The sequence below is a fragment of the Quercus suber genome, unplaced genomic scaffold, assembly GCF_002906115.3.
Source record: "Quercus suber isolate HL8 unplaced genomic scaffold, Cork oak 2.0 scaffold_1156, whole genome shotgun sequence".
Lineage (NCBI taxonomy): Eukaryota > Viridiplantae > Streptophyta > Magnoliopsida > Fagales > Fagaceae > Quercus > Quercus suber.
Window position 1 is genome coordinate 61,223 of NW_027070556.1, and position 17,087 is coordinate 78,309.

Below are 17,087 nucleotides of genomic sequence, written 5' to 3' on the forward strand. Positions count from 1 at the left end.
TGTCCAATGCGATTTCGCTATACATTCACGTTGTGCTGCTTGCCCACGCATACTGAAAGTTGATCGTCACAACCACCCTCTCCACCTCACCCCTTCTCTTGAAGTCCATCAATCCGACTCTCCAATTTGCCTACTCTGTGTTCGAAAAGTGGATACACTCTGCCTTTACTATTGCTCAAGATGCGATTTTGTTGCCCAACTCTATTGTGCTATGCTCCCCCATAATAGGGAGTTCATAAGTTTGGAGGAACTTAAAGAGGAGTAGTCCACCGAGTCAAAATCTGAAGATCCAGAGCTCCATCAATCCTTCGACTCAGAAATTTGCAGAGTCATAAAAAGCACTGTGGGGGAAGACGGAACTGAAATAGCCACAGAAATCAAACACTTCAGTCACGAGCATAATTTGAAGCTTACTGATGAGATTCTGAATAACACAAAATGCAACGGGTGCGTACAATCCATTCTCTCTCCATTTTACAGTTGTACCTCATGTAGCTTCTTTCTTCATAAATCTTGTTCTAAATTACCCAAAATAAAACGACACCCACTTGATCAACACCTTCTCACCCTCAGTTATCAGCAAGCTTCTTTTTTCTGTAGTGCCTGTGGCCAGAGGTGCAACGGCTTAAGATACAACTGTTAAGAATGCAAGCATAATTACAATGTTCAATGTATTTTATTATCAAACACCCTCACTCTTGCCTGTCATGAGCATCGTCTTTACCTCTCTTATACAAACAATAGACAAAAGTGTAGTAGTTGTAATTCTGAAAGGTATAATGTATTTCGCTGTTCCACTTGTGAATTTGTTCTAGACTTAAAATGTGCTACACTACCACAAGCCACATGGTACAACCAACATGAACATCCCTTCAACCTCCGTTATACTCTTGAAGATGGCTTCGGTGAATATTACTGTGATATCTGTGAAGAAGAACGAGATCCCCAGCAATGGTTCTACTACTGTGCAGAGTGCAGCTTTCCTGCTCATCGTGACTGTATTTTTGGGGAAAATCCAAATGTCAAGTAACACATATAATGGCCACTAGTTGGGAGGTGCTACACAGTAATTTGACTTTCACCCACGCACAATGTACTTTCATTGAAGAAATAAAGACCAATGACAATGTTAAAAGTGATCTATCAATGTGCCTGGTGTAATTTCAACATTCACAATAATTGTTTATAGAAAGACCAATGTTGTTTTAATTTTTATTTGTATATTTTTCATTTGGGTTGAGCCTTTAATTCTTTATTTTTTAATCTATTGTATTATTATGGTTGTCTATTGGTGTAGTTTTGGGGAACTTTGTTTTTAAGGCTGTGTTTGTTTCGTGTAAAATGTTTTCCGAAAAATACATATTTTCCGGAAATGCTATTTTCCGGAAAAGGAAAATATTTTTAAGCGTTTGGTTGAATTATGAAAATTATTGTGGAAAATATTTTCATGTGTTTGGTTCTATTAGGAAAATGCTATTTTCCGGCAGCAAATTCCGGCAACAACACAACAACAACAGCAAATTCCGGTAGCAACAACAACAACACCAATCGGTTCATCAAAAAAAAAAAAAACAACAACAACAATCAAATTAAAAAAAAAAAAAACAACAAACAATCAATTAAAAAAAAAAAAAAAACTGGGAGATCGAGGAAGAGAGAGCTCGAGGTGCGACGGCTATGGCGCGATCGAGGTGCGATGGCGATGGTGCGATGGCGCGATCGAGGTGCGACGGCTATGGCGCGATCGAGGTGCGACGGCGATGGTGCGATGGCGCGATCGAGGTGCGACGGCTATGGCGCGATCGAGGTGCGATGGCGATGGTGCGATGGCGCGATCGGCGCGGTGCGATGGCGAGGTGCTGCGATCGGCGCGAGACCGGTGCGATGGCGCGGTTCGTGAGTTCGTCAGTTCGTGGCGCCGGCGAAGTCGAAGGCTCGTGAACGCCGGCGAAGTCGAAGTCGAAGGCTCGTTCTCTCTCTCGCTCTCGCTCTCTCTCTCGCTCGGTTTGGTTCGGCTCTGGCTCTCTCTTTTCCGGAAATTATTTGAAGGTAAAATAAGGGCTTCAAATGATTTCCGGGTCAAGGGTGAAAATTTGGTCAAACTTTAAGCATATTTTCCGGAAAATGAATTTTCCTTTGCCAGCCAAACACATGGGTCAGGTGGTAAATGATTTCCTGAAATCATTTACCACCGATTCAAACGCAGCCTAAGATGAAGCTTATTGGGCATTTTATTGGTTTGTGGCTAATAAGTGTAATATGTGGACATCATGTACATGGGTTCCACACCCCTGCTTGTTAATGAATTATTTACTTTTTTTTTTTTTTTTTAAAGGACTTGAACAGGAAAATCACGATGTCCACGGACATTCACTGCTTGTTTTTTTTTTTTTTTGGCTCTTAAGATTTTGTTTTCGTTCTAAACCTATCCATAGGATCTCCTGTCAGTTGAGAGGAGCCTTACATTTATAGAACAAAATAATTTTGTTTGTAAGGTACTTGACCTTTTTACTACCACGAGGATAGTGTTCCGGCATGCGGGAATGAGGTATTTGAGAATGGGAGGTGATGATGACAGTAAAAGTGCTAGAACTAATAATGTTAACAGTGAAGTCTTGAAAATATTTTGGAAAGTTAAAATTTCTGCAAAGTTTCACTTTTTATCCGAAAAATACTGCATGATGCTATACTAGTTAAGGCAGGCTTATTAGATAGAAAGCTTAGCTGTGATGTTGCTTGTAAAATCAGACTTCATAACAGAAGGTAGGCCCATCAAGGATTGACAAATTATTTCAATCCCAGATGGAATTTGTAAGAGAGATACCAAATGGAGTGACGTGCTTTTGTTGCAAAGTCTAGAGAAGGAAGAAGACTCTTTGTTGGATGTATTAACAACACATGCTTCAACAGGATGGTGGCCAGATCTAATACTGCATGAAAAGCAAATTTTCAAAACTCAAATATGGCACTAGATTTTCAAATAATGACTCTTGATATCAGGTCCATTACTAGATGATTTGTATAATGGCTCTCAAAAAAGATTGAGGGTTTAATTTGCTCACGAGGTGAAAAAACGTAGGGGATATATTTTCTATTTAGGCTCAAGCAAAGAGGGTTTCCTAGAATGCTCTTGGTACATCAGCCTCAACCTTGAAAGTCGTCCATCAAAGGGTATTAATAGGTACGTCAAAGTTTAGGTTAAATCAGTCTTCAAGTAGAATTAGGATTGCAAAATCTATTATCTCGCTCAAGTGAAGTCTCTTCTTGGTTTTAATGATCTGCTTGAGTGAGGCCTGAGTTTGCTCAAGCAAGCTTTGTGAACTTTGAGATCTTCAAGCAGCTCTTTTCTGAAAACTTCACCTAATTAAATTGCAATGCTTATGATCCTCGTTAACACATGTTTTGGCACATGGAATTTGCCCAAACCTAAATCCCAATACATTCCTTTTTCCTCAATTTGCAGCGCTGCCACATGCCCCAAAGACAACCCATATGTGCTACCTCCATTGTTGTGTACTGCACCTCTCAAGGTTCATGTCACACTTCTTTGCAATGTCTATTTCTTTGTAGCTTCATGGCCTGCTTTTATATGAAGTGGAAAAAGAGCAAAAATTTAATGTTGTTGGAAGTGATTGAATCGGTGCCATATTGTGAACAGTTCATCCATTGCTTTGAAGAGATGATGCCACGTGGCTTAGGAGGCAGTTAGTGCTTTGGGATCAATTGCTCAATTATGAGCCTCTTCCAGAGTGTTCTTGTGGAGCTATAAAGACTCTTAAGTGCTTCACATGACAGTTTATGTCATGACTCAATGAGAACTTTGAGACTATTCGAAGTCAGATTCTCATGTTTGAGCCTCTCCCTTCAATTAGCAAGGTGTATGCTTTGGTCCTTCAAGAGGAATCACACAAGAATCTTGGACATGGAGGTTCTTTTTCACCACAACCTGATTCAGTTGCCATGTATGCTAATTCTAAAGGCAATTCTGGGAACAAAGGAAGCAACAAGAAGGAGAGACCCTTGTGCACTCACTGCAACATGCTTGGGCACACCATAGATAAGTGCTATAAATCGCATGGGTATCCACCTGGATACAAGCCCAAAGGTCCAAAAGAAGGTCAAATGCCAATGCAAATCAAGTTTCGATCTTCTCAATTTTCTTCCGACCAAGGCATTGTTGTTGAGAATTCTTCAACTACGTCTACTCAATATCCTATTTCTAAGGCTCAATGTGAGCACTTACTAGCTTTTCTTAGCACTGGCACAAGTCTTGGTGATGGTCATCATGCTGCCAATGTAAGCTCAGGTGATGGAGTTTGTTGTATGGTTTCTGGGGGATCTAGTGTCAATGCTGCTGCTGGTATGGGCACATCTTGGGCACACTATAGATAAGTGCTATTGCCCCTATCATAGTGCCTTTTCCACAATCACACGTATTTTGTGTTTTGGTCGATATGAAGACGAGTGTTACATCAACAATATTTTTAGAACAAATCATAGATGGTAAGTTGTTATTAGTTCAAATTAAAATCCATAATATAAATTACTTTTTTATCCACCTAGAACAACTAATAACAATCTATCACTTAGAATTTATTGTGAAAGTGTTATGAAAATATGGTAAACATAGCATTTCTCGTATGAAAAAGGTGGTTAGAAAATGGAGAGAAAAATGTGATTATTTACTGCAGGGTAAAAGTCCCTAAATTTTATAATTTTTTTTTTTTTTTTTTTTTTTTTTTTTTTTTTTTTTGTAGTCGTTAACTTTAAAAGTTCTTTTTTATTCTAAAATTTTGTAAATAATTTTTTCAATAGTTTATAAACCAAAATAGGAATGAAAAACTAATTTTTTAATAATTTAGGGATGAAAAACAACTTTCGGTAAATATTTTTCAGTATATGTTGGAGACAAAGTTCAATATAGTTGGTAGACTAACTGATTGCAATAACTAATTTATTTATCTATTTTTGTAATCTAACAATTATGGAATAATATTTATCGTAATATAATGTTGGAGGCAAATCCTATCATATCTTTAAAAAATAATAATTTGGAGGCAGCTGGAGGTTATCTAATTATTTTTCGTAACTGTAAGTGAGGGATACATTGAATGGTTTAAAACTTGTTGGCAGGTTTTCCATTGGGAGCTGAAGCAAGATTAACACCCACAATGCATTGTGGACCAAAGGGTGACTGCAATGGTTCATGTCCATCTTATTGCGAATCATGCACTTGCCAACAACCTTGGTGTGTTTGCTCTCACTACAAGCAAGAGTTCCTGAACGAGAGCCATCACATTAAATCAATGATGCATATATAGGGTATACCATAAATAAAACGCGTAACATGTCAGACAGCCCAATTATGTAATAGACTATCTTGCCTTTATATTTTATAATGCATTTATAATTTGTTTTTTTGCATTTTTTTTCCCTTTTGGAGTTATTTTATAATTCATCAACTAAATTTACTACACATCCACACACAATTCAAGGTATTATAATTTCCCCCACTCAAATCCCTATCGTTCATGTCAAGACCCACATGGTTGGCTAGGACGCCAATTTTCACAACCTTATAATGTGCAATCCAAATTTATTTATTCCACAAAAGGACTAGTTCCAAATTTCCAATCAGACTTCCTTTAATTGCTTAAACTGATCCAGTACACGTTCAATATGAAACTTGGTACATGCCTCCATAATGCCTTCATAATCCAACTTTACACACAAATCACACATTCTGGAAAATTTCATATCACATTCTAATGCATAAAACAGATCACAATACTAATTAAGATAGCTGCGTATAAAACTAAGAACGATCTTTCACCGGTTGGCTTATCTTAAGATGTTATTACATTAACACAACAACCAAGTCTCAATCCCAAAATTTTAGGGTCGGCTAAACTGTATTCTTGAATCACCAACACGGTGGCACAATTACCTCATCATGTTCGGCAGAACAGATGATCACCTACATTTTGTTGAATCTCTCTTTTGGTGATTGACATTTATCTTTCCTGAACTGTCTCATTCCCTTGAAGAATGAATCAACATGTATCTTTTTTTAACAGTCATAATACAAAGCTGTGGGGGATATAGCAGAAGGAAAAGTGCGCAGTTTCAAGTTATAGTGTTTCGATTTGAACAGCGAAAAACACCCCACATGAAGAAACTGCCATCTAGTTCTGTTGCAAAATTTACAAACAACATCATCAAATCTCAACATTAAATAAATAACTTTTCATAGAACAAATTCACAAACAGACTATTCAGCCATGGCAACAGAAATTATAGCTGTCTCGCATACTCTCAATACATTGATTTAAGGGCTGATTACACTGCCTAAAAGCAAGAGACTCTAAGCACTATACATGCCAAGAGTATGTCCAATTTCCATCCCATGATTTGGTACTGATTAACTTTATTCATTCTACGTGATTTAATATGACCTCAAAACCTCACCAAATACTAATTAAGGAGCTTGTTCTAACCTAACATTTTTGGGTGCTTGTAACTTCAACCGTTGATTGTTTGCCGACATGTAAGCTTTGAATTATATGGCTGTACACAAATTATGTCCAGACAGAAAAAAAAAAAAATGCTATCAGACTTGAGATCGCACCCATCTTCTTGTTCTTCTTCTCTGTCTTGCTCGCACTCTTTCTGCTCTCTCCTCAGTGTTTTTGACGATACCGTTTCTGCATTTTTCCCGCTAGAGTCTTCTTCTTTTTTGGTAAATGGAGTCTCCTTTTTTGCTCCTTCAACTCAAGCACTAATATTTGCTTTACTGTCAACCACCAATGCTTTACTGTCAAGCACTTCTAGCTTTTGTATTTAACCCATTTTTAAATAGGCGGGCATCCTTGCTAGATTTTTTGAGTTGTATTCTAATGGTGTATGTCTTGTCCACGGCACAGGCTAGCTGATCAGCCTATTGTACCTATGTTACTTTTTCTTTTAATAAAATGATTCCACTTGTTTGGCTGTTTCAGTAAAAAAAAAAAAAAAAAGGGTGGGCATCCAATAGGATTCCTATATATATATATATATATAATGCATAAATAGTGGACTATTCAAATGGGCTTGGGCATAAAACTTTTTTTTATTGGGTTGTCAAATAGGCTTGGCTATGGCAGACAGACCAATTTCTACCTTAACCATTTTATGGGTCTCATAAAATTAAAAATAAAAATTATTAGGTACTCAAATGAGATTTGTTATGACTTAAGAGCTCCAACAAAAATGTTAAGAGTATATACATATAAAATTATTTGTCCTTATTTTTGTTAAAATTTCAAATTTTACTAATTTAATATATTTTTTTATTTTTTAAATAATTATTAAATTAATTATGACGTCATTACGGTTTGACCCCGGTTCAACCTCGGTTCGACCTCAAAAACTTTGAACCTCTCTCTTTTACGGTTCAATAAACGGTCCGGGTTTGAAAACCTTGACCATGATATGAAATTTTTTGTATAAAATTAATTTAGTTAGTACTGTTTTATCAAGTTATGTGGTAAATCCTTTGTTTGGATAACTTGATGGTATTGGATGATTTTATTATTAATTGAAGTCACAATACTGACCGATAAACTAGTTAGATTCAATTGTTCTATGCTTTAAGTGGATAAATTTTCATATTATCATTTGAAAAGTAGATGTTAGTATAACTTAAATACAAAAGCTTAATTAGTGAGTAGTTTTTCTTCTTAAAAAGCGAGAAGAATGTATTTTAAATAAATAAACAGATTTTGAATTGAAAAAAAAAAAAAACTTTTTAAATTTGTCACCTTAAATCTTGAATTGTATCGATATATCTTTTTATTTTGAAAACTGGTTCCAAAATCCGGAACATTAAAACTAAAAGACATCTAATTGAGGTAAACTCCAACCTAAGGAAGGCAAAAAAAGAAGAAAAGAAAACAATATGGAAAGTCCACCGACCCCAATTCCTCGATCAGCAAATCATCTCTATATTATCAGCAAAATCAAACTCACAAGAAACGCAGTGGCTACTAAACAACTTCTACTATATTCATCAATGTTGTCAATAAAAACTGTGTACATTGAAGCACATGTATAGAAACACAATATAGGCAAAAAGAAAGAGAATAACACACAGACCGTAGATGTAGAAAATGTATATAATGTGAGTGAGTTGTTGCCTGTATGGGATGCACCAATACCACCACCTAATTGTAGGTTTTCAGGGCTGAACAAACAAACCATGTTAAAATTTATATCGTTGAGTTTAATTTATACTTGGTGTAACTCTAACTAATGTTACACTATCCAATAACTTGTTATAAAATTCATATTTTGAAAATTCACCGTTGAATAACATGTTTTTATATGTTTTTAACATTCTTATCAATTTTCATGTCAATTGGATGTTATTTACTATTCGATTTATAAACTCATATTTTATGTATTATTTTAAATTATAAAAAATTGAATCTAAACAATTGATTGATGACATGGTTATTAATTTTTTATCAACATGAAAATTTGCAAGCATGAAAAATATATGAAAATAATGTAATCTAACGGTAGATTTGTTAAAATTCGCATTCAATTAAAAAATATTAGGTGACGTAACATTGTTTAGAGTTAAGCCAAGTGTAACTTGAACTTAGCTCTATATATATATTCTAGTTAAAGGCCCGTGCATTGCACGGTTTACTTAAAAAGATATATGTAAATAAAATAAATATTCAAAGCTATATTAATAATTAGTTAGTCACATTATAAAACATATTAATGTTATGACATATAATTAATACATACATTTGAGTCACTTTTTAGGAGCACGGTATGTAAAATATAAATTTTACATATTAAAACATAAAATAATGACATAATATTCAAAACTATATTAATAATTAGTTAGTCACATTATAAAACTTATTAATGTTATGACATATAATTAATACATACATTTGAGTCACTTTTTAGAAGCATGGTATGTAATTGTAGGGTCAAGATTTGCGGCCCAAATCTAGTAGATATGGAATAGGAGCTCAACGAGCCCAATACAATAATCTTGTAGAGAATGGGTGAAAGAACTAGGCTAATAACGAACTAAATAACGTTGGATGAAAGTTTGCAAGATAAATAATTGCAAAAGATAAATTTGAAACTTGAACAAATTGATGTTTGAGGAGGTAAACTTTTGTTCATATAAGGTAGAGAGCTATAGTAAACCTTTCTTCCTTCTTCCTTTCTTAAATTTTTTCCCCCCTTCATGAAAGAACCTTCTCCTTTTTATAGCTATTTTTCAATCATCTTCATTGTACACTTGTTCTTCATCTAAGCACCCATTTGAGTATATGTCACATCAAGTATCTTCCTTAATTCTCCATGAGTTGTGGCAGCTGAGATTACATTGTTCAGGGGTTTTCTCCACATAAATGCGGTCGAAAAAGTTCCTGCTGTGCATTAAATGCGGTGGCATCAGCTTTCTCTTCAGATATTTTTCTATTCTTATCATCTTTATGCGTGCATGGAGCTCATTCTTATCGTTGGAATTTCTTGGAAGCTCACTTACACTACTCAGGTATTTGCTTGACTGATATTCTTTAAGTCCGAAGAGAATGAACTCTTCGGACTATATTCCTCTATTCCTTCCTTACGTGATTCTCCACTGTGGGGCCTTTCCCAATTCTTTACTCCTCCTCGGACATACTCGTATTTTCAAATAGGGCCCGGGGCCTAATATACTTGTTTGAGTTTGCCTTTCCCAATTCTTTACTCCTCCTCGGACATACTCGTATTTTCAAATAGGGCCCGGGGCCTAATATACTTGTTTGAGCTTTTACCCTCACAATAATATATAAATTTTACATATTAAAACATAAAATAATGATATACAATTTGTGCGGGTCCCAAATGAGACCGATGGACCCAGCCCCACTTAGGCTCACAACTTAGTTGTTTGTTGGGCTGAATTTCCTACTATGGGTCGTTCTCCAACTAAAAGCTCAATGAGATCACTTTTCTCCTCTTCAGCAATACACTACTTCCTCTACCTCCCCTAAGATATTCTCTCTATCTTCTCCCCTCTTTTTTCAACCAACCCTTCCATCTTATCCTCCCCTCCTATTTATAGTTCAAAGCTCAGACACAGGTCATCAATGCTCTCATAGTTAGTGCGACAGAGGGTCCAGTAAGGTTTTCTATAAGTGGGAGGTCAGGTATGGGTGGCTTTGGGACTTGGTTTCCACCTCCGTTGGTAGCTCGGCAGAGTCGGTGCGCGCATAGTGTTACGGAGGGTCCAATCAGGGGGATGATAAGTGAGAATTTAAGCTTGGATGGCTTTGGGACTTGGTGCCCACCTCCGTTGATAGCTCGGCAGTGGCGCTTAGAGGGACTTCTCTGAACAAAACAAGGATGACGCGCCGTTCAGTGACCTTTCCCAACATGATCGGTAAATCTCTGCCGAGCATAACTTTAGTAGTGAAGATTGGGCCCCCGGACCGCGTTAGTAAGGACTGGGCTTTTGGGCGAATGAGAGTTGGGCCCAATTACTAAACGCTTGAAGCAGAGATTTGGGACTGAGTGGGCCTAACTGTTTGGATGCTGCACACAATCAAAATAAATATTAAATTTATTTGAATTTTATACTTGAAACTTTTGCTAATAGAATTTTAAAATGAAGTAGAATTTTTAAGTTCTTATAGTTTAGAAAATAGATTGTTATTCTTAGTAACTTATTGGTAAAAGAGTTTGATCTACATTAACTATCTATTGTCACTATATTAATAATTAATGACAATTAACTATCTTTATGCATTTAGTAGTATAACCTATTACCAAAACACTTTAATTTTGAAAGGAAAAAATTGAAAAGGAATGGGCATTTTTAGGAGATAAAACATGGCATTTGAGGCTTATGATTATTATTTTGACTTTCTTAATGCATAATGTGAACAAAGAAAGAATAAGTGTTATCCTTATGTGTGGAGTAAAGTTTCTTGAGATGATTATATATGAGATCTTCACAGGCTTTGTAACCAAATTGACAAACAAACTCTTCATATGAGTGTCATTAAAAAGAAAAATAAATACTAAACTAAAACTCTTAACTCACGGGAAAAAAAAAACTGAAATTTTTAAAACTTAAACATTTTCAAGTGTGTGGATTGAAAATTTTAAAAGTATATAATTTAACACTTAAATTAAAATTGATGACAGAAAAATGTGTATTGACAAAATAGAAATTGTAAATAATTCATATAGTACTGATAAAGAGGAAAAAAAGGTTGGTATTAACAATTAAGCATTTGTATCTATCCAAAAATTAATATAGCAATAGTTTAAAAGTTGTAAACTTACTGGATTTAGTTGAAATTGAATATTAGTGGAAATAGAATTTTATATTGTTAAAATTTTAGCTAATAGAGTTTAATCTCAAGCAAACTATCTTCATAAGAGTGTCATTAAAAAATAAAATCAATACTATACTTAAACTCAAACTCTCTTAATTCAAGGGAAATAAAAAGTGAACTCGTAAAATTTGAAGCTTTTCAAGTTTCTAAGCTTGCACGATTGATGAGGATAAATAAAATAATATATTTATCTAAAAAATTATAATAATAGAAAATTTAATGATTGATAAAAATCATGTCTAACCATATTTAATGAGAAGTTGATATGAACAAAAGTATAATGTTAGTCTAATTTGTGGAGTTAATGTTTGTCTAATTTGTTGAGGTGTGAAACTGAAATCTAAATCTTTAAAACATCATGCTTTTGCTCAATTATTCTCCTTTTTATTAATTAAAATTTTACTACTCAAGAAAATTAATTTAATCTAATAATGCACATATAAATATAACACAAATACAAATGGAACCCTTGTTGTAGGAGACAATACAAAATTTGATAATTCTTATATAATTAATAGATAAAGCATATATATTTATAGAGGTTTATATAATGGATTTCTTGGATTTAAAATTGCAATTATGACTCATAAGCAAAACATTAAAACACACACACACACACACACACACACACACACACAAACAAAGTAGAGAGATATATACCTAAAATAGTTTGGATGGTAGGTTTGATAAAGACTTCTTCTGTGGATTTCAAAAACTTCGAATTGCCTAAGTAATAATGAAAAAGAAAAAAACAAAGGAGAGTTAGATTTCTAAACAACATAAAAATTGTAAGAGAATGAGAATTATTGATAATGTGGAAGAGAGAAGAAGAAGAAGAAGAAGAAGTTGTGCCTAAGAATATATAAGAATATACGAAAAATAATAAATAAATAAATAAATATATATATATATATATATGGAGAGAGAGAGAGAGAGAGAGAGAGAGAGAGAGAGAGAGAGAGAGAGAGAGAGAGAGAGAGAGAGAGAGAATTTTCTATTGTGAGGAAATTAGATTTCTAATCATTCTAGGAATTATAAGAGGAGAAGAATTAATTTAGATGTATGTTTATCCCAAAAAAATGTCATATAGATTGAATGAAAAAAAATTAGAAGTAATACCTATATTATGTTTTTTTTTAACACGTGATAATATAAATTAAATAAAAAAAAGGATTAGATGAAAAGTTTGGATTGTATAAGTAAATTAATATTTTTATCAATTTAGAAATTATAGAGAAGAAGAAGATTAGAACAAAATATATATATATATATATATTTATTTATTTATTTCTTTTAAAATCTAAAAAAAAGTTTGCAAATTTTTTTTTGAGAGGGTTAAAAATTTCTACAATTTGGTAAAGTTACTTGGCGCAACCACAGCTTCAAAGACCAACTTTTATTATATAGTATATAATATGATATATTTTCTTTTTCTTTTTCTTTCTTTTTGATAAGAATTTGATATATTGGATAGGAATTCGATATATATCTTTAAAGCAAAAGACATTTAATTGAAATAAATATCACAATAAATAATTCACTTAAAAAAAAAAAAAATGGAAACCATGTGTCCATGAAAAGAAGAGACGTGATGTAATCCATGAATACATAACACATTCACACTGCTAACTTTCCGTTCTACAATTCTCTCTCTCCCTAACAATAATTTCCATATTTTGCGTTCGTTCTTTTCCTACTTGCACTAACTCTCTTTGTCATACTCAATGCCTCACCAACCTTCTTTAAAACACTAGAATATGTCAAACTGGACACTGCTAGCAGATCACACTACACTGTCTTTCAAAGAGACAAGCCAAAGACAATATATAAACCCTGAAATCAATTGCCACTGCCATAACAAACCATTTCTGGGAATTGGGATTCCCTCAAAACTTCATGATCGGTTAGTCGTTTAACATTTTACGTATACTTCCACTCTTTTATACGTCGTTTTGTTTAGTGGAATACAAATCAGAACTTATATTTTTACAAGGATTACATATAGGGTCATTATCATCATCATTGTCATCATCATTTATTACTGTTACTTTCTAATAAGGGTCTGTTTGCACCCGCTGTTCCTTTAGTTTTTAGCTTATTTAGTTTATGTATTGTTTTTTGAAACCGCACTTTGTTTATTTATCACTTCTCAAAAAACTTTCTTTTTTTTACAAGTATCTTTTAGTCTATTTTCCACAAAAAATCAAATAAGCTGATGCCAAAGCTGACGGAAAATTTGGTTGATGAAATATGGCATTGCTTATATTTTTAATGCTGAGTCGGTTTCTCTTATTGGAATGCTTGCAGCCAAGCAAGCGGCAATATGAACTTAAGCCTATTTGGATATGTCAGAATCATGAACTTACATTTCTGCACATAATGAATCACTCTCATTCACAAGCAAACGGCAAAGCAGTTGGTGAGCAAAATACATAAACAGAAAGTTAACCAAAGCAAAAAAGAAAACCTGCACTAGATATCAGTATAAAAGAAAGGTCAGGCATATTACTACACAAATAAACAACAATTTGAAAGTACTCAGTTCTGATATAAGTCTGTCAATTTTGTTTAGCAGCTGGGTATGTAGCACTTTATTTACAGTTATTACGTTTTTTGTTTTGCTTTGTTTTCTTTACAGATATTCTGATGATTTCAATCCTCTCACCCCACATATCGTTTACCATGCATTCTAGGCTAATCTAAGAACAAGAACTTCCATAGTTATTCCACCAAGATAAGATTCAACCAAGTATATTTCATCCTGAAATTTTCAAAATTGAATACTAATTTTAATTTTCATGACCAAATAGAAATCTTGTATGTCCAATTTGTTTGGTCAAGTTCAGAGAAGAGTAATTAATTCACCAAGGAAAAATAGTAAATTCATTCAAGTTGAGGAAACCAAAAAAGGTAGAGGAAGACTAAAAATTAAATTAGTGGAAGTAGTAATAAAGGACATGTTAATTAAGAAAGTATTAAAAAGTACAACTTTAGATAGAATAGAATAGTAGAAAAGAATAGATGTGGCTGATCTTTATTAATCTGTTGAGGATCTATGAACGACCCCTTAAGACCAAGGCTTAGTTGTTGTTCTTTCATAATATTATCAATTATACACTCTCTTTTACTTCCTTTTATTTATTTATTTATATTAAATTGTGTGCTATAAGTAATTGGATGACATGTTTTCTGTATATACTTATAAATGTATTCTTGTATGCAATACAGAGGTTGAAGAGCAAAGGGAAAACAAAAAAATGGAGGGTGACAGTGATTCTGTTGGCCTTGTTACTCCATTTGCTAAAGCTGGATTCCTCAGTAGAATGTCGTTTTGGTGGTTAAATCCATTGATGAAAGGGGGCAGGAAGAAAACTTTGGAGGATGAAGATATACCCAAGTTGCGCGAGGCAGAACGGGCAGAAATTTGTTATTTTCTGTTTTTGGAGCAACTTAACAAACAGAAACAAAAGGACCCTTCTTCCAAAACTTCAATTCTAAAGGCAATAGTTTTATGCCATTGGAAAGAAATTTTATTTTCTGGGTGCCTTGCTTTGTTATATGTTCTCACACTCTCTACAGGTCCTCTACTTCTGAATGCCTTCATATTGGCTGCTGAGAGAAAAGAAAGTTTTATGTACGAAGGTTATGCTTTGGCAATATCATTTTTCTTTTTAAAATGTATACAATCCATGTCAGAAAGGCATTGGTACTTCCGAAGCAGGCTTATTGGCCTGAAAGTGAGGTCATTGCTCATAGCAGCCATCTATAATAAGCAACTGAGATTATCCAATTCGGCTAGATTGATTCACTCAGGTGGCGAGATAATGAACTATGTTACAATGGACGCTTACAGGATTGGAGAATTTCCATATTGGCTCCATCAGACTTGGACAACATGCCTCCAGCTATGTATTGCTATAGTAATCCTTTTCCATGCGGTGGGGCTAGCAACAATTGCAGCAATGTTGGTGATAATTCTCACCATGATTTGCAATATTCCACTTGCAAAGCTACAGCATAAGTTTCAGTCTAAGCTAACAGTGGCACAGGACGAGAGATTGAAGGCTTGTTCTGAGGCTCTAGTGAACATGAAGGGTCTGAAATTGTATGCTTGGGAAAATCATTTCAAGAATGTTATAGAATATTTAAGGAAGGTGGAGTACAAATGGTTACGTAAAGTGCAGTTAGAGAAAGCATATCATAGCCTTCTCTTTTGGTCCACTCCAGTTTTGGTCTCTTGTGCTACATTTGGAGCATGCTATTTCCTTTGGATTCCTCTTCATGCGAATAACGTTTTCACCTTTGTAGCAACTTTTCGCCTTGTTCAGGAGCCAATTGCATTGTTTCCTGATGTTATTGGGGTGGTCATTCAAGCAAAGGTTGCATTTGCACGTATTGTAAAATTCCTTGAGGCACCAGAGCTGCAGAATTCACATGTCCAGCAAATTTGCAACATGGAGAGTGTGGATCATTCCATTTTTATTAACTCGGCAGAATTTTCATGGGAAGAGAATTTATCGAAGCCCACCCTGAGAGACTTAAATTTGGAGGTTAGACTTGGCGAAAAGGTGGCTGTATGTGGAGAAGTTGGCTCAGGCAAGTCAACTCTTCTAGCAGCAATTCTTGGAGAAGTTCCAAAGATTCAGGGAACCGTAAGTTTCTACCGCTCTTTTACTTTCTTTTCTAGTTACAAAGTACATTTTAACCTTGGTGAAAACTCTCTTATTACATGCATTCCTACACTTCAGCTCTAAAGCATATGCATTCATATGGCGAGAGTGTATTCTGAGTATATTGGTTCCATTTATTGAAATTACAGATTAAAGTATATGGAAAGATTTCCTATGTTTCTCAAACAGCATGGATTCAAAGTGGGACAATACAGGATAATATTTTATTTGGGTCTGCTATGGATAGTGAAAGATACAAAGAAACACTGGAGAGGTGCTCATTGGTTAAGGACCTTGAGTTGCTTCCTTTTGGTGATCTCACTGAAATAGGAGAGAGAGGTGTTAATTTGAGTGGTGGTCAGAAGCAACGTATTCAACTTGCCCGTGCTCTTTATCAGGATGCTGATGTATTTCTCTTAGATGATCCATTCAGTGCTTTGGATGCACAAACTGCAATGAGCATATTTAATGTAATTGTATTTCTTGAACAGCTTCCATGTATATGTAATTTTCTTTTACTATATATATACTAACTTCAAGTGTAAATTACTCAAACTGTGACAGGAATATGTTATAGGAGCACTATCCAAGAAGACTGTCTTACTTGTGACCCATCAAGTTGATTTCCTGCCTGAATTCAATTCTGTTTTGGTTAGTATACTAAAGTTTCATAGAAGATTAAGTGCATAGAAAAATTATTTAAATTTTATCTAGCATTTTTTCCTCTATTCAAACAACAGTAAATATTTTGGAGATGTGACACACTAAATAGATTGAAATTGGAATAGATTGTATGAGTGTTAAGTCTCAGATTGGGTATTTAATAGGTCAATCTGGACTATATAAGCGATTATTAGTAGTCCTAATTGTGACTTGACTTGTCCTTAGGAAATGCCTGCAAAAGAATATTTTACCATGGTTTTATTCCTTTTTCAGTCTCCCCTTCACTCATCAGATTTTGGAGGAATTCCATACATTCTTTAGTTATGTCATGCACTATGAAGCAAGAGGTCATTATCCA

General features: G+C 34.4%; 1 protein-coding gene across 1 annotated transcript; it reads left to right on the forward strand.

Annotated features, from left to right (window-relative positions):
* Positions 1–860: 860 nt before the first annotated feature.
* LOC136061334 (ABC transporter C family member 10-like) lies at positions 861–16,717 on the forward strand (the record flags this gene model as incomplete). Its single annotated transcript, XM_065769423.1, has 5 exons — positions 861–998; positions 3,841–4,360; positions 14,625–16,048; positions 16,216–16,536; positions 16,631–16,717. Coding segments are annotated over exons 1-5 (2,490 nt in total), but the record flags the coding sequence as incomplete, so codon positions are not given.
* Positions 16,718–17,087: the final 370 nt, after the last annotated feature.